Source organism: Strongylocentrotus purpuratus, unplaced genomic scaffold, assembly GCF_000002235.5.
Source record: "Strongylocentrotus purpuratus isolate Spur 01 unplaced genomic scaffold, Spur_5.0 spur5_scaffold_12, whole genome shotgun sequence".
Classification (NCBI taxonomy): domain Eukaryota; kingdom Metazoa; phylum Echinodermata; class Echinoidea; order Camarodonta; family Strongylocentrotidae; genus Strongylocentrotus; species Strongylocentrotus purpuratus.
Window position 1 is genome coordinate 4,723,951 of NW_022145597.1, and position 21,578 is coordinate 4,745,528.

Genomic DNA, 21,578 nt, shown 5'->3' on the forward strand with positions numbered 1-21,578 from the left:
ACTTTCAGATATAACCAAACAGGCTCTGCTTCTGTAATGGAAGCACCATTTTCTTTTCAAAGAGGTTAAGTTTATTTAAAATTAGCATTTGTTAAAACTGTACATTGTACATGCTTGTTCCTTTATGAATCTATTTAAGGAAAAATTATATAGTTTGCTATAATGAAGAGAATTTATAGTATTAAAAGACTTTACTATTAGTGCAATAGCGTTTATCTACTCTGAAAATATAACATTTTCGTAATGTAATCAAATTTAAAGCACAAATCTTTGTTAAGTGCCTTGTTACAAATGATTTTATTCACCTGTTACAAATACTTGTATTTCAATAGTCAGAATGTGAATTGCATATATTTGATAATGTTAGGTAGGACAAGCCATAATGTGATACACTTAACAAAGGTTTGTGCATTACATTTGATTACATTACGAAAATCGTCTAGCCCAATCGATTAAAAAATGCCTATAGAGAAACACTTGCTTAATTATCTAGTTTATTTTTCATATATAGTCTTCTACATATACACATCACTTGCATGTAGAAATGGATTTATTTTACGATCTTCCTAGATATTGGCATGCAAAGTTTAGCGTATATATGGAATGGGTGGTATTTGGAAGAGAGGCTTTCATGAGCGAAATACTCATTTAATGATCTACTTGTAAGTATCTACTATCTAATAGGATCTCTGTCCTGCAGGTATTCTGTAATTTGACAAACTTCATGTACAATGACATGTACCATCTCATCACAACACTGATAGAAAAATGACTTTATTTCATTCAGTTCTATTAATGAATTTCAATCATATGTTGTTAAACAAAACAAGAAAAAAAGGCACCCATGCTATGCATACTACTGTTTACATGTCTGGGTATACATACCATTTGAATAATAAGCTAAAAATGTTTCATTTGAAACTTTGATAAAAATTCCCTTGATAATGTAAATGACTCTTACAATACTTTTATTTGGCAGAAAGGGAATTACTTTATTAGACGATATAGTGTAACTGCACTGGACATACTATATCTATTGAGATTTTGAAGCTGGAATGTATTAAGAGTTTCTTGCAATTCTCGCTACCCCAAATAGCGATTCTGCCGAGATCCGGGAAATCCTGAAAACGCGCATTGCATTATGGGATAGCTTTTCGACATTACAGCTTCCTGTGCAGGCGTTCGTGATCACAACCCTCTCTTTCACGGTAGAGTTTAACGGCCTTTTGTGCTAAAGTCACTAATTCTGCCCGAAGCTTTCCATTGCATATTATAATCTGTACAAATTACACTGATTGGCATCGATTTTAGCGTGCGTGAAAACTCTGCACAGCGAACACAGGCGCTAGCGCCAGCGGGATGGGACTCTATACCGGAAGTTGTAGTGACGACCCGAGAGAGTGAAAATTGCCTCGTCTCGCGAATTTCGAGATTTTCGTACCTATTTAGGGTAGCGAGAATTGAATGTAGAACACCGGCAAATGCTTGAATGCAATTTTGTGATACGTACCGGTCCTTAGATACAATCTTTCAGTTTCTCTGATAACAACACAGTACATGGGTATCTGTGATTTTGAGAGAAAAAATTATATGGTGACAGGGGATTTCATTTTAGGTTTGAATAATCAGATCATTTTTTTTCATATTCATGTTCTTGTAAAGATTATGTAAGAAGTATATATTACACAAATGTGTCATGAGATATATACCAATGTGATTTGTGTTGAATTTTGTTATATTTTTGTTATATTAAAGCTGATAAGCTATTCTGTATAGGCTGCATATACAGCATACACAGCATACATATAAGAATAACATATAAAAGAATTTTAAACAATATTTTTGTTCTTTCCTCCCATGTTGCTTGGCACAGTGTTACACTTTTTGTAAAGGGTGATGTTTGTAGAATGTACATGTATGGGGGTTGATCGCTTTTCAAAATCCAGTGCCATCTAGTGACACCACTGTTATTTGACGTAATGCATTATGGGACAAAAATTTCAGATGTGTCGTTCCGGGGTGAAATTTTGCACAGATTATTGACCCTTCTCACTATGTTTTGGTCATTTTGTCCACATTTTGTCCCCAAATGGCCATCATGGTCACTTTTGGTAAGCGCTACCTACATGTAATCATTTTTCTTGACAAAGGAGATTTCATAGGCCTATTCTATAAAATAAAATGTGCCCTGATGCTAGAAAAAAGTGGTCAAAATCAATTAAAGGTAGGGTGAAATTCAAATATACGATGATTCCTGTTGATGTGCAGGGCTGCATACAACTCATATTTTGCAACATACAGACGTTTAGATAATTGCTAATACATAGGAAACAACTCGATCCCCTCAAACGGGACATAAACACCATCTTTAATCCTCGCATGAAGAAGTCAACTTCTGAGAGATGTGGTCCTTGGATTATTGAGGAGGTGGGATAGAGGGGGGGGGGGGTTGGATGAAGGGATATGGCAAGTTTATCGTCGCACTTCATGGCCAAATCGGGTAAAATATGTCATCGTTGTTGTCCGCTTATTGTATAGTGCAGCTGTCCTACTAACAGCTGAATACAATCAAGACCTCTTATGAGCTGGTGAAAAATTATAAATAGCCTAAACTTGATAGAAAAATAATTCAGAAGAGAATATAAACAAATTAAAGCACTAGCAAAAAAAACAGAACCAAAAACAAGGATCAAATGAATGAGAAAGATATACACCACATAGTTTGGCAAATACATGGAAGACAACATTTCTATACAAATTATTATTTTATTTACATTTCTGCAGTCAAATGTTTTAAATACATTGTACATTTCTAATATACAGCCAGCATGTATTCGCTCATGAGTACTTGAGAGCATACTACACACATTTCTACATGTACGTTTTTGGAAGCTACCATTTAAATTACAATTAACCTGTACTAGCTCATAACTATAATACCCACAGAAGTTCACATTTAAGTAATGGTCCTTAAAGGGGTAATGGGGGATATAACCCCCCCCCCCCCCCCACCAAGATAATTAGTATTGATCCTACATTTGACCCTGATTAACTAAATAAAGATATATAATTATAAATAAAGTTTTATAAAAAAAGCTATATATGTGTGTAGTTTTACTGCTAAATTCTTATAAGTGTCTTCATAGCATTTTGCATGTTTTGTTAAGAAAGATTGCTCTTTAAAGGCAACCCAACCGTTGTAATAAGTTCATTTGTACGAAAGCAGAAAATCAGAGAACAAAATGGCGAAAGTTTGAAATATATTGCAACAATAATAACAAAGTGTTGAATGTTCAAAATATGAGATCACCAAGTCTATACAAATATCAAATTGCCAGTTTGGTCAGTAGATTCAACTTTCACCAGTCTACTTCTCTGATGTTTTTGCTTTCATCTAGACTAGTTTGCAAACAAGGTTGGATTTGCCTTTAATTACTATAAATCACCTGGCACTAAAGGTTAATTCAAATACAAAAGAACTCTATTCACACAAAATAATTGTGCTGGTCCCCCTTTTTCGTTTACTATGCTTTGCTCTATCCACGCAAAAAATGTAGGAAGTCAATTTTCTTTCACAGGAAACAAATACATTACTGAACTGAGAAACAGATATGTCCTTTATTTTTAGTTATTTTTCTTCTATTGTTCTATTCTTCATGTATGTAATATGTTATGTTATTGATAGATAGTAACGTTAATTTAAGCTTTAAGAAAAAAAAGGGGGGGGGGGTGTAGAGTAAAACAAAATCTAGAGCTCATTACCTCCCCCCCCCCCCCCCCCCCCCCTCAAAAAAAAAAACAGACAAACAAAACAAAACAAAACAAACTAGAACTCACTCCCAGCCGGCCGGTTGAGTCGTAGAGTTGTGAGAAAAATAAAATTGCAAAAAATGGCAACTGCATTTAGTATTCTTTGTTAACATCTGTAGATGGATGTACATTGATCTATTTGTTTCTCTTTTCTCTCTAAAAAAATGAAAGTTTTATGACATTTTATGTACGGAGCAAACGAGAGAGAGCTCGCAAAATATGTCACAGAGTTGCCATTGTGTGTTTGATTGATCGCAACTACAAAAGATCATAACTTACTTATTTTTAATCAGAATTTGCTCAAACTTTCACTGCTGGATTTCATCTTTAATTTTAGCTTTTAATATGACTTGGTATAACAGAAAGTTTCCTTTCTTGGATGAGATTTTCAACCCATGAACAGAAAAGTAATTAAAAACATTCTGACAATATCCTGGCACATAAAAGATGCCACTCTTATTCTTAGCATACTATACATGTATTTCCAAGATTTAAGGAAAAATAATACGTCAACTAATCACTATTCTATTGAGACTTAAAAGGATGCAAGTAACTATTAATTGTTTACTACAGTAACATCAGGAATCTAATAATACATTTATAGATCTACAAACACAAGGATATAAAGACAAAAATGTATAATGATTTAAAAACATAAATTTAAAGCACACATTTCTACCACAATGTAATACCGGTATGCAAAAAAATAAAAATGGTTAGAGAAAGCATCAAAATTGCTGAAAAGATATTGAAGACCATCAATATAGTTTTAAACATGGACAGGCAGTTGATAAAACAAATACTTTTGCAAGATAGATCGTGGATAATAGATTCATTATATTGAGTGTCCATGCTTCCTTGCAATGTCTTAGCTAGTTAGCTGCACACATCAATACATGGATCAAGAGTAATGCCTGGGAGAAAAAACAAGATACGATGTGATAAATACTCTTTATTTTCTACAAAAACTATTACATGTATTACAGTTTTATTCTATTTACATATATATATATGAACATTTAAGATATATTCACACCCCAATCAGGGATTTTCCTTATATTTCAACCTTTCCTCAGTGCATATATGAACACCTTGAAAATCGTGAATTCTGAAAAGACACTTTCTCTTTAATACAGTGCAATGACATACTAAAATACCCAACTTTATCATAAACCATTATTTTTCCCCAAAAATAAATATTTAGGGCTTTCGCACAATACCTAACAAGCTGGAATCAAACGTAAACCCTAGTTCCACAAAATGAGGGAGAAAGCATAGAATTGTATTTTGCTACAATATATGGATTTAAAAAAAAAAACACTTGCAGTCTTACATTTGAAGGGTACAAGAAACCTCATGCTCAATAAAATGTTTCCATTTATATAAGGATTCATAATAATACATGATCAAGAGAAATAGGAGTACATGTTTATCTATCTAATGATTCTAATCTTTTGGATGCTTTATGTCATGATGAATAATTTTTCATACTGAAGTTCTTCTCTAGTCGTAGGGGTAAGGATGATGATGAAGATAACGATGAGATTTCCCAGTAAAGACTTCGGGAGAGGAAGAGACGATAGAGTAGCACTACGATGGTTGCTTGCACAGACGTTATAGTCATGATTAAAAACTGTAACCAAGGGATATAGATAAAAGGTAGATAGAAAGTAAGAGTACTATTCATTATAACATAAAAAAAAGATCTTTGTGAAACACAATACAACAGATAACAACAATGGTAGACTAAGAGTATAATTTGGACAAGACAATTTTGTCTTTAGATCAATCAAACTGCACATTTTTATTTTTTGAATAATTCAACAACAAAAATTATAATGAAATACTCAAAACATTTCAAATAATTTAAATAACAAGTTCTCATATTGAAGAAAAAAAATCAATTTGAGAAAATTTGACAACAGAATTATTATATACTTAAATAATAATAATACTTATATACAGAAGAGTTCAATATACATAAATAATTATTTTATTGTCATAAAATGAGTAGTTTATATAGTAGGTGTCATGTCAGCCACATGGACTTAAATGTCTTACCCGTTTTCTGATGTAATGTGAGAACAGCAATGAAATAAAGACTAAAACTGGATATGCAAAGAACCATATAAAGGACATCTGAAGAAAAAAAAGAAAAGGTAAATGCAGGACACTTATTTTGATAAAATCTATAAACTAAAACTAATTAATTATCGAAGAGCGTTCACATGTTAAAAAGGGTGGTACAATGACTATTAAATATACGCTACCGCATATGGAGTTTGATTGGTCAAAACTATATTCTACTGCACTGGAAGAGCTTCTCATGTGCATAAAACTACAACATAAAGGTAAATGAAAAGATGTGCTTTCATTTGCTCTTCATTACCTATTTACTTAAAGGTAAAGAACAGTATTGGAAACGCCCCAATTTCAAACAATGAAATGGAAGCTCTCATTACCAATCATGTGAAAGAATATGTTTAGACTAATACATGATGATAAAAAATTTGCAGGGAAACCGCCTACTAATTCATATATTTGGTAAATTTGTTTCTCTCATGGTCTGTGAGAGATATAGGGTAGTCCCATATACATCTTTCTGTGTATAGTGCTTGTAACTTTACAAAGAATGGGCCAAATTTCTTATCATTTTGATGATTCCAGAACCTTGCAGATGCTAGATGCCAGATGATCAACCTTTTCTGATAGATTCCACAACGTTTCTTTCACAATGCAATCGCATGACCATAACTGGTCTTTACCTTTAAGATGGTGATTTCCTAATTTGTTATTGTATAAAGTTATTTTGGTTTGCAATGACTTGACCATCATTCAATCTTTTCAGGTTGAATATGAATATTAAGCAGAAACTCCAAGTAACCCATTGCTGTCAAGCTAACAACCCAGCTAACATCTGGTTGAACGTTTTATAATAATATTTTTAGTAATATACAGGCTTTTTCTTTCTTCCCGTATACATATATACTGTAATTGTGCAACTGCGATTGGTAGCCACTTCAGGTACCTACATATGATTGTTGACAGCTTGTCACACCAGCAGTTCTAGAAAGGAAACTCCCAAATGGATCAATCAAATTGGTTCACTGCTGCTCACATAATGTTATCATATCACTAATCTATTCAAAACAAAAGTAACAAAACGTATGAATCCATGATCGCTAAATCCCAACTTCTCTTAAAATGTAAATAATATTGTCTGTTCAGAGTCAGAACAGAAGGGCATTATTCACTCTGTGTTAAAGTATATGAACTCCTGCCCTTCTCCCTTCTGGCTCCAAACAGAAGATTCCGTTCGTTCGTGTCTCCTTAGATCTGTATCTTGATCTTCGGAGTAGTTGCTACAACCGGCCGTGTCAGACACGTTGCCCCGGGGTGCGAGATAGGACTCTTGTAGCGTGCCCCCACTTTACACAATTATATAATAACAATTAACATTACATTTAATTAAAAGAATGAAGATGTGATAAGGCCTTTAAAAAAAAAGATGTTGTATTGCCCTTTAGGTGTCAAAACATGGGTCGGTCGGGCAGAAATCTTTTTTTTTTTTTTTTCCTCTCCCTCTTTGGGCTGATATTTCTCAGTTTTAAATGCTTTAATATATTTTTTTTCTCTCAAAAACAGTAAAAAAATTAATTTAAACAAATCTTTTTTAAAAGCCGACTGTAGATTTCAAGATTTGTGGGTCAGTCACAAAGGGCAATAGAAGATCTTTTTTGTTAGGCCTAATGTGAGTGTACCTTGGCAAAGTTAGTGTAGAATTCTCTTCTGACTATACTCTTCTCCTTGGATACTACTTGATGGAGGTTATGAGCAAAGATGAGGGCCAAACAAACCCGGCCCAACATGGTCACTACACCCAACACACTCTGATGACTGTGGTATGCAGAGTGTTGGGTAAAGAGAAACTGCTCCAGTAAGATAGAAAAGCACTGCAATGGAAAACAAAAGAAGAACTAAGGTGTTAGATTGCAACTTCATGATAGGTACTGCACAATCAAAGAATAGCAATAAATACGGATATACTTTTAGCTTCCTTTATCTTATCCATTTATACTTCTTAAGCCCCACTGCACTAGTTTGGCCAGGAGGGATTAGACCTCCCTTCATGGTCACTGACAGGTGGTTATCTCATCAAATCAACTCTCAAATGACATAAGAAAAAGAGGATCATGGGAGACCAATGGTCACCGGTTAGGCATTGTTTGCTATATAGAGGTTTGGTATCTTTGTCTCAGATTCTGAACAAAATCCTGGATTCAGCTCATGCTGCAATCATAATTATAAACCTTCAGTTAATTTAACCTCATTTTCTTTATATATTTGTACAGGGCCCGCCCCTCCTCATAAGCTAAGGGGTCCTTCCAATTTATTTTGTGTATGCCTTGAATTGAATTGAAAAACAAATAGGATGATTATTGGTTCTATCTTTGGACATACCTGTAAAGCAGTTATACCTGCTGCTATCTTGGCTAATAAAGATGTCTTCCATACATGAGCATTGAGTTGTGTCTTGGTTGAAGTCAATGTCCATCCCAATGACAGACTGACCATCATATACAGCATCATAAACTGAGCTACGATGTCTAACACTACAAGATATTCAATAATAAAAACAAAAAATTCCACATTAATACTAGCATGATCTAACACTGATGCTGGTACTTGACAGCCCAGTAAGATCATAATGTACAATGAGTTAGACATTTATACTCAAAATATAATACCTAACACTAGAGGTCAGGTCAAGATTTAAATTTTAAACATGCTACAGTCCAATTGAAGTCACAGTAATTCTGCTTGATGATTATGCCGCCAAATTTTCTCATTATCTTAGACTAGATTCATGCATACTCTGACAAAGAAAAAGAATCTTCACATGAAATATTCAATAGATAGATCAAGCAATTGAAAAATAAAAGCACTCATTCACATAGTTGAATATATTTCTCATTTGTCCTATAAATGATGGACTCACATTCCGCTAGATTTTCCATAAGAGAAGATCCTGAACCATCTTGGGAGTATCTGTAGAGATTGAGTAACATGGAGAAAGCACCAAGAGCCTGGAAGGACAGTACTGAGGCCAGCATGCTCATAACCTGCAAGAACAAAGACATCATTTGAACTATTTAAGGACTTTGTAACAATGTTCAAAAGAGAGAAAATGTTGCTAAGGTAATGACTTCAATGCTAGATGTACAATTAAAGATAATCTGAAAGTTTGAGTGAAAACAGACTATCATTAATGATAAAAATTGGGATAAAACTGACCTGATCAATTCCTTAATTCTCCCAACAATATTATTACAATTTAATTACATTTTAGGTGAATGTAAATCGTCACAAAGCAATGAATTTGCCCTATTTACCATTCAAGACATTTAAAATTTGAAAGATTTTTAGAAGCCTGTCTGATGTCTCATTTTCATGGAAAAACAGTTGGGAAAAATTCAAAATTGGCTGGGAGAATTAACTGTTAGAGGGTGTCGCACAGTCCTTCAAAGAAAATCATAAATATCTTTGTGGTTTGAGAATTTTTTCAGGATGGTTTGCATGTTAGAGGGTTAGTACAGTAGTAGGAATATAGTAAAATTTCATCAAAAAATTACACAGTTTTATTTATCAACCTTCAACAATGTTACAGAGTCGCTTTAAACTCCCATAACTGTGTATTCTCACAGGGAATTGGACACCTTTTTTTTTTTTGTTCAATCACCGAGAGTGGACTTCACTTTTATGACTAACTACTCTTACGTAAAGCACTGCACCCTCCATCAACAACCTCAAAAGCCAGCTCTGGGATTCAAAGACGATCTCAAGTAATTTTCCTGTGTCCCTTCAAATGTTGTTGTTTGCCTAATATTACATTCTTGAGAATGTGACATATTAAAGCTAGAATCTTAAGGTTTTCAACAAAGACCCTTCATTTTTCATTCTTAAGTTACAAAAAACACCAAAATACATCAAATTTACAAGGGGTATGAATAATCTAGTTAACATTCTATTTATGCAACATGGATATATCAAATGCAAATATAAGTGGAGGGCCAAAGTCAAATATCGTGCTTAGGTTTTGAGTTGCCTGCCACTACCACATAAACTAAGCACACCTCATTTTTTCAAAAGATTTTATCATAATTCACAATATTTCAGAGGTGTTTTTTTTAATTGATGCAAACACCCCTTCAATCAGAGGGGGCATCCAAAAAAGCGGCCCTTTTGACGGAAAAAGGGTTTTGTTGTAAATAATATTTTAAGGGAACCTTGAACCACCATGAATGTTCATCACTAAATGGACAATAAATATTAACCTTATGAAACCTCATGAGGTTTGCTGACTTGGAGACTTGTATATACATAAATCCCTAATTCCACCAAAGTTGGATGTTTAGACCACAAAGAGTATTTTTTCAAAGCTCCAGTACGGGGATTAATGAGTAAACAATCAAGTAAAATTGATTGAAGCTTTTGGTAAACTCAATGAGCCATCTGACTTAAGATCCACATCCACAGTACATAATGAATGTTACAATTAATAAAGCACAAGGCAATTTTCACAATAATCAATTTAACAAAATGATCAAGAATAAAATGAGACTTACCTCGTGCATTGGCCCTCCTTTCTTGAGTGTTTCATATACTTTAGGAGAACAGATACAACCCAGGACAAAATACACAAATGTTAGAAGCTCATAGTATGTCAGCAGACCTGGACAAAAAAAAAAAAAAAAAAAAAAAAAAGAATAAATATTAATTACTGAATACAAAATTGTAAAGTGTAACTAATTATAAACATATGGTATGATCAAAACATGCAATTGACAAATCATTAAATTGTCCAAGTACTGATTACTGCCGTTGAAAGGAAAATGAGGTAGCAAGTGGGAGAATGTTGAGTGGAGATAGATTGAGGGAGAGTCAAGAAATATGGTAAAGAGATAGAAGGAGAGAGAAAGCAAGAGAGGGGGAGGGAGCACAAGGAAAAAGGGGGTTTTACAGGAAACAAGAAACAGGATATATATAGCGTGTATGTACCGGGTAAATGTACAAGTTTAGAAAATTGGACATTAACATTCTCCTGTAACCCAGAAGCGGCAGAAGGCCTACTGTCCTTCCAAGATGGGCTCATGCTCACGCATTATTAAGTGCTCTAACCTATACGCGCACTACTGTGCTCTGAAAATGAGTTCAATAGTACTGGAAAATATTGCACTCCTTTTCATGAAAACAAGTGCAATATAGGCTCAGTAAATGAATCACATGTGACCGCGCATGACCAATCATTTGATTAGGATCTGGGAGTGAGTTGTATAATCAGGTATAAAACATTAACCAATTTAATGTTAGATCTAGACCTAAAAGTATTGTGTATTTGGAATATAAAGCAAATCATCGCAGGTCTTCTATATTCTGATGACTGGACAAACTATAATTGCCTTGGTGATCTCAGCTTAAGCTGGAGAAGATACATGTAGTATTAAGACCACCTCTGCCTGCCGGCAATGATAGTTTGTTCCATCCCCAGTATACTTGGTAATTATTTGCTTATTCAAACACGACTCTTTTTTTAGTTGCATTTCGCATACTGCAAGCTTCATTCCATATGCTTTCTCTGATTAATAGTCAACCGTACACTACACTACAGTGACTACACATTCTCTGATCTCAAGGAAATACTAGCACCAGCATTAAAAAACACTTCAATTCATGATTGGTTTCAGAGATTACATATCATATCTGTACATACCCTAGACATACATGTACTTGTACTTGTACACATAATCTACCTTATTACAATAATAATAATGATTATCATCATAACCATTGAATATCATGAGTATAACCATATTTAAAAAATTATCATTGAAATCAATGTACACTCTTAATCCATTTAATCAATATTACAATTATTGTCATTATGATTATTAGAATTATCATGATCATAATTGCAACAATGTTCATAAATCATTCTTAACATAATAATCAATACAAGTAAAATTATCATTACAATGTAAACATCATCATCATAACATTTATCATAATAATGAAAGTTACTTTAACATTAGCATTATATTTGGAATTATGAATATCACCATGATTATCATCATCCTTATTAATTTAATGTAGAAGCTCCATTGCATATAGGCAAAGGCTGTAGCCTCTCATATGATAGTTTAAAAATAGTGAATGGTCATGAGTGCAATGGTACAAGATTTTGCACGAGGTGAAAGATAAGAGATGCTATATTCAACGAGGCGCAGCCGAGTTGAATGGAGCGTCTCATCTTTCACCGAATGCAAAATATTGTTCCATTGCACGAATAAAGACCATTCACTATTTGTTTTATACAACACCTCGGACGTTAACGGGCTTAAAACAGTTTTCGTAGGCCTAAATCTCAGCGATTTTTTGTTTGTTTTCAATTGATGAAACTGCTGATAGTGAGCGCGCACTATTAAACAGGCAGCAAACCACGGGCGTACCATGCACGGCGCGTACCAACCTTTATGTTTATTGTTACACGGAGTGCAATTTCGTTTGATCCTTTCGCACCGTTGCACTCTGACGTCACTTAGCTCACCATATACTTTGTACATCGTTAGTGACGTCAGAGTGCAATGGTGCGAAAGGATCAAACAAAATTGCACTGCTGGAAAATGATGCCGTTCAATGGTACTTTTAGCGCATGTCATGTGATCAAGAATTGACCAATGAGGTTGCAAGAATCATAGTAGGCGTTGTATGATAAACAAATATACCATGCACTTAGAGGCTCTAGTTGAAATTATGAATCGAGGTGGCAGGAATAGCACTACGTCCCTCAGAAAATAGTGCTATTTCTGTCGCTGAGGAATCCATAATTTCACTAGTGGCTTGAAATAGTATAGTATTAATGACTGCTTTGAAAGAAATAGTTGTTTTTATATGCTCAAGGGAAGGTTACAATAGCCCAATTGTAACCTTCCCGAGAGCGTATAAAAACAACTATTTCTCGAATATTAAAGCAGTCATTAATACTTTTATATGCCGAAAAAAAGTGTCAACTTATGACACCACCTTGGCCTTTCTCTAGTTTATCTGCACGGTTGTTTTTTATGAGTGTATCTTTGAGAGTTTATTTCTACTCTGACTCTAAGTAAGATATTTTAAAATTTGGGGGGTGGGCCCCTGTGGGGAATATGGAGAAAAACCTGCTCTTTCATATGACACCTCACTTATTGAGTATCACCTTCAGGATCACGAGCAATATTGGTTTGAATCTCATTTTGGTAATTAAAACATCGACCAATTTAGCATGAGTGCGCAATGCACTTGGACTGCATAGATCTAGAGATGTGTGCAATCTCTATGGGAAGGTTTTAGCACACAATAATAATAATAATAATAATACAATATTTATATAGCGCAAAATAAACATAAGTTTATGGAGAATTTCACGTACCCTTTTGGTGTTCTTCAGATTTAATAAAGTCTTGCATTTTATCATTATCAAGAAGTTGAAATCTTGGGAGAGTTTCTTCAGCCATTTTTGCCTTGTTTGGAATTCAGTACGATCGAGATTGCCGTAGGCCTACGGACGGTCGTCTGCGCTGCGCTGAATTAAAAATTGGTAAATTAAGCTAGCCCTAGCAACCAATTCTTTGCACACGTACATGTAACTTGAATTTTACCCTCAAACTATTACATGGGCGTGGCATTTTTCGTTTATTAACGGGAATGGCTAAAACCATGACTGCAATTTCGACCAATCAGATGGCTGGATTTCTTAAGTGAGGTATATAATGCATGATATATTTGTTTTATATTTTTCAAACCAACCTTATATATTAAATATTAATAATAATGTTTACTGACACTGAAGTTGAGTATAGTACTGGTGCTCTGGCTGGTGAGAGCAGCGCTGACGGACATAACGCGACCAGGACCGATAGCACATTGATCTTGATCGATTGCATATCTATGACGTCATCCATGGTATAGTGCTATGGTATAGTGCACTATACCATGGATGACGTCACGGTTACATCATAGCAATGTTATGTTGGATCACGTGATGCTCTGTTGACCAATCACTGAACAAGATTTCATTGATCAAAAATATAATAAACATTAACAATATCATAGTTATTGTTATTATTACCTTTTTTTAAAAATCGATTTCATGAATCGTTGTCAATACCACCATTTACTGTATTATGACTAACCTTTGTCCTGGCATTCAAAATGACTGAGCGGCTTGCCAAATGAATCCAAGTTAAACAGACGAATATCATAACTGATATAGACTGGATTCTCTTGTGGTAAAACAGGACTACAGGTATACGAGTCTCCATACATCACTCGCCAGCGACCTGCGTGTTTCAGCTGCAGTGTAGTGTGATTTCCTCCTTTTTGGACCAGATTGACTGTTTAAAAAAATATGATTACATTTAAATTTTCAAATAAAAATTACAGAATATAGTCAAGCAGGGCCACACAGATATCAAATCGTTTTGTTGAATGGAAGGCTACACAAGGCAAATTCTAAAATAAATTTGACATGATCAACTTAATAATATAAAGAATGATATCTACAGTTAATATTAGAGATGATGTAAATAAAATGTGGTGCATATTACAACGAAAAACCGTCGAGAAAGACGAATATTAGTACCACCACTCCTAATCAACTTTAACGTTTATTATAAATCTAAGTCATTTTTAACATAGATCTATGCTCTCTTTATTATTTGATCCTAACTTGCTAAAAATATACCAACCTCACCTAGTTTTTATTTTTTATGGAATATTACTGACATCTAGTTCTAGCATCTAATTTACTTGGGCCTTGTAATACATGTACATTCATTTATATGAAAGCAAATTTGGATTTAAGATTTAAATGGTGTTGATGAAGTCGCCCCCACCACTAAAAAATCTCTAGCTATAACACTGTGGACAACATATTATCATAGTTCCTCTCAAGAAAAAGACCCTCCAGATTCATACATTTTGGGGGAAAAATTGTAATATAACCATTTTGTGTATTGGAAAAAAAATTGGAAAGTTGTCCTCCACTACATCACAGAGACCACACCTATAATGACTACAACTTTTAACAATTTATAACCTTCTCATTTCTTGGGGTATGACTTCATTCAAACTTCACCCGTCCACTTTTTTGATTTTCCTGCAGTTCTCTAATGTAATTTGCTTTCAAGGCTGGATTTTCTCTTCAATGTGCCACACACTTTAATAAGTTTATCATGTAAACACTAACACTGCAAGTTTGTTACGTATTGCTTTGGGCTATTATTTGTATTTGAAATCAAAGGTTTGATTGCAATGAATAAATATATAAATAAATTATTGAATAAATAAATAAATGAAAGTAAGATTTATGGTATACGAGAAAATGTGGTGTCATTAATGGATATTATAAGATGATAACGTGGATCCTAATCAAACAAATGGTTAAGAGCCTACACGTGACCAGGCATTTATTTGGCCAAAGACGTAATTTTTATAACAACCGGTCATTATCAAATGATAAAGATCGGTCATTAGTAAAATTATGTTGTAAAACATAATTTTATAAAACAAATAAAACATAATCTTATAAAACAAATAATACACATCATTTTGTTCGGGCATTAGTAAAATTAGTATCACCCACACTCTGTACCTTCAAAACAGTCCAAACACCCTCGGCTATCAACTCGGGCGTGTTAGACGTTAGGCGTGTTCCAAAGGTACCTTGTGTGGGAAATTCTTACTAATGCCCTCGCTGCTGTGTATTATTTGTATACTATGGGACAAAATGCCTTGGCCTTGCCCAAAATCATCAGATTACGATTTAATTTCTACATCTCACCACTATATTCAGCCTTGATAAACTTATGTGCACAATCTGTGTTGCTTTCTGCTTCAGCCCAGCTCTGCTTTGAGTAGAAATAAAGTTTGCCTCCTGGAGTTGTGGCATTCAAGGTGTAATTCAGTCCTCCTGTGGTATCTAAATAAATGGGAATAATAGGTTGTCATGAATGTAATCTAGATCACTTTAAGATTATTACAAAATAATATTTATTCACTATAAAGTAATTCAATTCTAATTCTTACTTGACCCCAAGTTTACAAACTGGTATGCTTCACAAACATATTCCATGGCATCAAACTGCATCACACATTTATGAACCCATTTTGAATTTCAATATGAAAGAAAAACTAGTCTCAGAACAAATAAATATTCATTCATATACATGTGTTATGGCAGTACAATTGCAGAATAGCATTTTCACTGCAAGCCTTGAAGGTTTCGAGGGTTATGACAAAATAAGAACATTGTTTTTGATTAATCAGCAAAGTCAATAGTACTATCCCCCCCCCCCCCCCACACACAAAAAAAAAGAAAAATAAATGAATTAAAATAAATATATAAATAATAAATATAAAATAATAATAATAATAATAATAATAATAATAATAATAATAATAATAGTAATAATAATAATGATACAAAAACAATTAATGAATAAATTTGTAAGTAATTTTTAGTCATTTATATAGATTTGATTGATTTTCCCCCCAATCACTTAAATGTACCTTGTACAGGTACACCAAAATATGCAAGCCAACATCATGTACCAGCATAAATCCAGGATCTTCAATCAATGATTCGATTTTGTACCTGTGAAACAGAATTCTGTAACGAAGAGTCCTTTGGCCTTTGCAGCTTGCAGAGAATTGAAAACACCCAGTGTTGTCTTGCAGTGTACTCTGTGTGTTATTACAAATAGAAATATCCAAACGACAGCTGGGGCACCAGTGAACCTCATCTTCTCCAAGGTTATTTGTCTATTTTTCCTCCAAAGTTTTCATCAGCATAAAGATCCACATGTATAGTGGTACTGGTACTGAATTAACATCCACCTGTAAACAAAATAAACAGGAATCAATACTTATAACAAGTCCCTGCTCAATGCACACATACATCTAGCTGCATTACTATCCTGGCTGTGTATTAAAACCTGTGCCATTGATTCTCAACATTTGAAACACCACTTTACAAAACTCAACTGATTTCACTCAAAATCGGTACTTTAGTGACAATTGATGACACCTAAATAGCAGTAAAATACATTTTTTTAACTTACCGATGTTAGAAAGAGTAATTTCAAAATCAAATTGTAAATTAACTGTCAAACTTGTCGATCAGCCACATCGTCTTTATTGCGTGCATTTATGTGTGTATGGACTATTCGTGAGTGCAATTCTGCCTATTAACACGTAGTGCAGTGCTGGAGGTCAATACGCATTAGCATCGACTCGCTATGCTTTGCTGGAGTGGCTCAATGTGTGTTACTTGATAATGATATGTGCTTTGTAACATCACATTTAATTCTCTGAATGTGAGCAAAGCAGGTGAGACTGTGAGAGGTTCTGTATTGACTTGAGTCATCTAGTTCATTCGAAATAATAATGATAATTCTATTTGCTTATATAGCGCCTAATACCTACTTTATCAGAAGTCTCTAAGCGCTCGACAATAAAGCAGCATAATTAGGTCTATCCTGGCTTTAGCAGTGTAGCTGGCACACGTGCTGCTTTTCAAGGAATAAATCCCTACCAGGTTCCCATTTATACTTTACCTGGGTGGAGTGTGGCAAATGTAGAACAATGTCTTGCCTAAGGACATCAACGCTGCGGCGGGACTTACATGTAAACAGCGGACCTTGTGATCGTTAGTTCGGCGATGTATCCACTCGACTTGTTTTGTAATATTGTCTTGTGTTTTCCAAGTCTTCGTAGGCAAAATTTGAAACAATTATATATTTTTTTGGGGGGGATCCACGAACTACAAGCACTGCTTTTTAGTGGATCTCCCCCATTTCCTCATAAATTAAGAATGCATGTCTTGTAATAATTTTATTATGTGCAAAGTGTTTTTGTATAGTTTCCAGAAAAAATGAGTCTATGTTTTTGTATGAAAAAAATATAATAGTCTATCTTCGTTTACCTTTCTGTTGGAAATGAAATAAATATGAATTGAATTGAAATTGAAAACAACATCTTCTCTCTAACTCTCTTCTCTACACGACTTCTCAAAAATCTTCATCGAAGCAACACGTCAATTCAAGAACATCTTCATACTTTGTTCCTGCATACACTTGGAACAAATCTATCTCCGGCAATTCATTTGGAGGATCATCATTTATATATCATTTCTCTATCATTCACCCAGAGAACAATCGCTTGTGCTAGCCAAGTTAAGTTTATCTGTGGTGATTTTGTTGTGAGCCATTTGGAAAAGGTGCAATATTTGGAACTGTGTATATTATTTTGGAGGATTCATTGCAGTTTCTCAACACGCATAAAGTCGGTAAGTGGAGATTGGTTTTATATCATTTTATCTGCTCAGCGACCATTCCCGCTTCACCTCTATAAGAATCAAATAGGGGCGTGTCAAGGGCAATCTTTTTTCCTTTGAGCTTGACATCTGGATGTAGACATAGATCTATATCTAGTCACTCCAGCAAAGCAGAGTAGAGACGTGACTAGAGAGTCAATTCTAATGTATATTGACCTCTAGCACTGCACTACGTCTTAATAGGCAGCATTTGAATACCCCCTTCTTCTGCAAATCCCCCGCATCAATTCGAAGAAGGGTCAACAAAATATAATTTTTTCTGGTCCCACCATTTGGAAGTCTCCCTTTAAGCATTCGTTCTTGCACCTCAGTCGCATCATTTAAGAGACGTTTAATAACTCATTTGTTTTATTTGTAATTGTCATTTTTTAGAGTGTAATGCACTTGGAGAGTATATAACTATTATGTTTGTATTTTAAAATGTGAAGCGCCTTAAGCATGTTCATGTAAAGGCGCTAAATAAATACCAATATGTATGTATGTATGTATGTATGTAGACAGAAATAACCATCTGATTTGGGTCATTTCTTTAATAAAACTGACATTTGTTGACATTCCCCAATACAGATGGTAACCCAGAGATCTCGTACCGTGGGGGTAGCTAGAGCCAACAATGTACATCTTTTCATTCAAAACATTTTCTCCCCGATTTTCTTTATTTAGATCTAATTTTCTGATTTCTAAATCAGATGTAAATTAGGTCGGTATGTCATTTGTCCTAATTGCAGTTATCAAAATTTGATAACTTAATATTAAATGTATAATTTACGGACTTACTTATATGAATTATCCAATTTGTATCTCAGAACTGTGCAACAGTACGTTCAAGCACTCGAACATAGGGCTATATGACCCGGCGGCCAAAATATTTCCAGGTCAACCTACCAAAACATAGCCAAATGGCCAATCAGAGCACTCGTTTCGTGGGAGTTCGTTGGTCAAACCGGGCTGACTCGTACGTAGCTACGGTAGCTATTGGACGTTCGAAAAGAAAAAATGAATATTCATCAACTAAAACCAAGACGGATAATGTTGACGACGAGACTTTCTCGGATTAATCATTAATTTAGGATCTAAATGAGCAAGCTATCGAAAGTCAAATAAGCTATATATATGTTATTTTTAATTTTTATTATAATCGCAGCAGTTATGAGGATGTAAAGAGTGAAAATCTCGTTGCATATCTCATTCATCGCGGTCCGGTCGAACCGAACCATTTGTTCCGTACAGTCCCATACAGTCCCGATAGGCCATACTTCAGTCTCTATAATCGGAGGTCTAGTGGAGCCAGACGTAGTCTCAGTGGAACAACCGACGACTAGAGAGACTGAAGTTTTCGGTCTAGTATGTATGTACATATAGTCAATACACTCATAACACACAAATGCACACAATCATGCCGATGTGGTGATCTGCAAGTTTGACAGTGGACTCACAATTTGAATTTTTAAGTTATTCTTTCTAACATTGAAAAGTTGAACAAATTGAATTTACTACTAGATCTAGATCTAGATCTAGTAGACCTATGTCTAGATCTATTAGATCTAGACCTAGTAGTAGATTTCTAGACCTCTAGCCTAGAATCTAAGTTAGTTAGATCTAGACGTCTAACTTTTGTTAGTAAATGTTACATGTAGATGTCTAGATCTAGATCTAGGGTCTAGACCTAACTGTTAGATTCTACTAGGTGTCATCAATCGTCACTAAAAAGTAAAGTACCAATTTTTAATGAAATCAGTTGAGTTTTGTACAGTGGTGTTTGAAATGTTAAGAATCAATAGCACAGCCAGGATAGTAATGCATCTATGTGGGTGTGGGACGAACATAATTAATGAATTTATCTTTTTATAGCTCACTTACACCAATATGGACACATGGGACTATGCTCAACAATCTCCAAAAAAATAATGTTAAAAAAAAGCGTATATATGGAGGAGAAAAAAAAGAGTCCGGAGTAACCGTCACTATTTCCATTATCCGGTGAAATTGAACATATTACCTATAGATCTTGTGACCTCCTTTCCTTTTAACAGATAATAACCAGCCAGTCTTGAAAAGCAGACAGGCGGACTGAACTTGATCTTGCTCCTTTGGCGACTAATAAGACGGTAGTACAGAAGAAATGCATTGCAGACAGGGGCCCGTTCCTACAAACCGTCATAAGTCTAACTTCTTGACTAAATCAGCGTTAGTGAACAACTTGTCCGCTACGTGTTTCACCAAGCCCTCTTTGCCAAGATCAACGACAACATCCTGACTAAGGAGTTATGACACCTCTGACACAGTCGTATCTCTGTCATAACTATTTAGTCGATGGGCAGCGCCATCACATGTCATTTATTGGGTAGACTATGGCTGGCAAAAAAGGACAATAAATCCTCCAACTATGATTTTTCTACACATTCACTTAAACAGTGAATTATCGTTTTTTGTATTTGATAATCTCATGAAAATATGCCATGTTTGTATTTAAGGATTTTCCCACTTAAATAAACTGATTATACGCCTTTATTTCCACATTGTAAACTCGTCGAAGGGATATGTATTTTGCCACGGCAGGCAAGCCATAGTTTGAAGTGTATTCTTTAGTTTTCAGACCCATATTAATTTCGAGATGAATTTTATTTTCAATTATGCAAAGTGAATGGTTTAAACATATGTTTTAACGTTTGAAATATTGAAGTTTTGTAATTTTTATATTGTGCTGACGCCAAAAATATTGAACACAAATTTCATTACATCGTATTTTTTCAAAGGATAATATAAGGGTGTATTTTTATAAACTATTAAATGAAAATATTCGGGGGGTGCCCATCTCAACAACAAAACTGATTCACTGGTCATGTAATGAAAAACTCACAATTATATTTTACAAGTACTTCAATTGTTTAATCTACACAAATTTGGAAGTATATTGGATCTCTTATTTCTTGGTATCATTTTTAATCTTTTTTTATTACTAATTCATTTAAATAATTGCATTTTCCCTAATATTAATTTTGTAATAATCTGGTGGTATTGCGACTAAGGCTAATTCTCGGCTCCTCTTCTCGCCGATAATATCGATCTCACGAGATACTAGCTAGTAAGCTCTTCGTGAAACGGTTTAGGAAGATCAGAGACATCTCCGTAGTTGGCGGATAAAGTTATGACTGTCTTGTCGTTGGTTTCTAGGAACGAGCCCCAGATTGCAGACCACAAATGTCGCTGACCGAAAGTCTTATTGGTCGCTAAAAGAAGCCCAATCGAAATTTCGCCGACGTGTTAAAAGAATGGTGATGCATGCAGCGTTCCACGAAACCGACATAGTATAAAAAGGGGCACATATATCATGCAG

The 21,578-nt window shown here is 34.6% G+C and overlaps 1 protein-coding gene across 1 annotated transcript; it reads right to left on the reverse strand.

Moving 5' to 3' along the window:
- Positions 1 to 2,721: 2,721 nt before the first annotated feature.
- On the reverse strand, positions 2,722 to 20,600 carry LOC100893518 (integral membrane protein GPR180). The gene is made up of 10 exons (XM_003727869.3): positions 20,241 to 20,600; positions 16,502 to 16,743; positions 15,689 to 15,826; positions 14,040 to 14,240; positions 10,437 to 10,543; positions 8,810 to 8,933; positions 8,272 to 8,423; positions 7,572 to 7,763; positions 5,872 to 5,949; positions 2,722 to 5,443 (listed from the first exon to the last, which is right to left on the reverse strand). The coding sequence occupies exons 2-10, from the start codon at positions 16,647 to 16,649 to the stop codon at positions 5,279 to 5,281; spliced, it is 1,305 nt and encodes a 434-aa protein (XP_003727917.2). The 5' UTR covers positions 16,650 to 16,743; positions 20,241 to 20,600; the 3' UTR covers positions 2,722 to 5,278.
- Between the last annotated feature and the right edge of the window lie 978 nt (positions 20,601 to 21,578).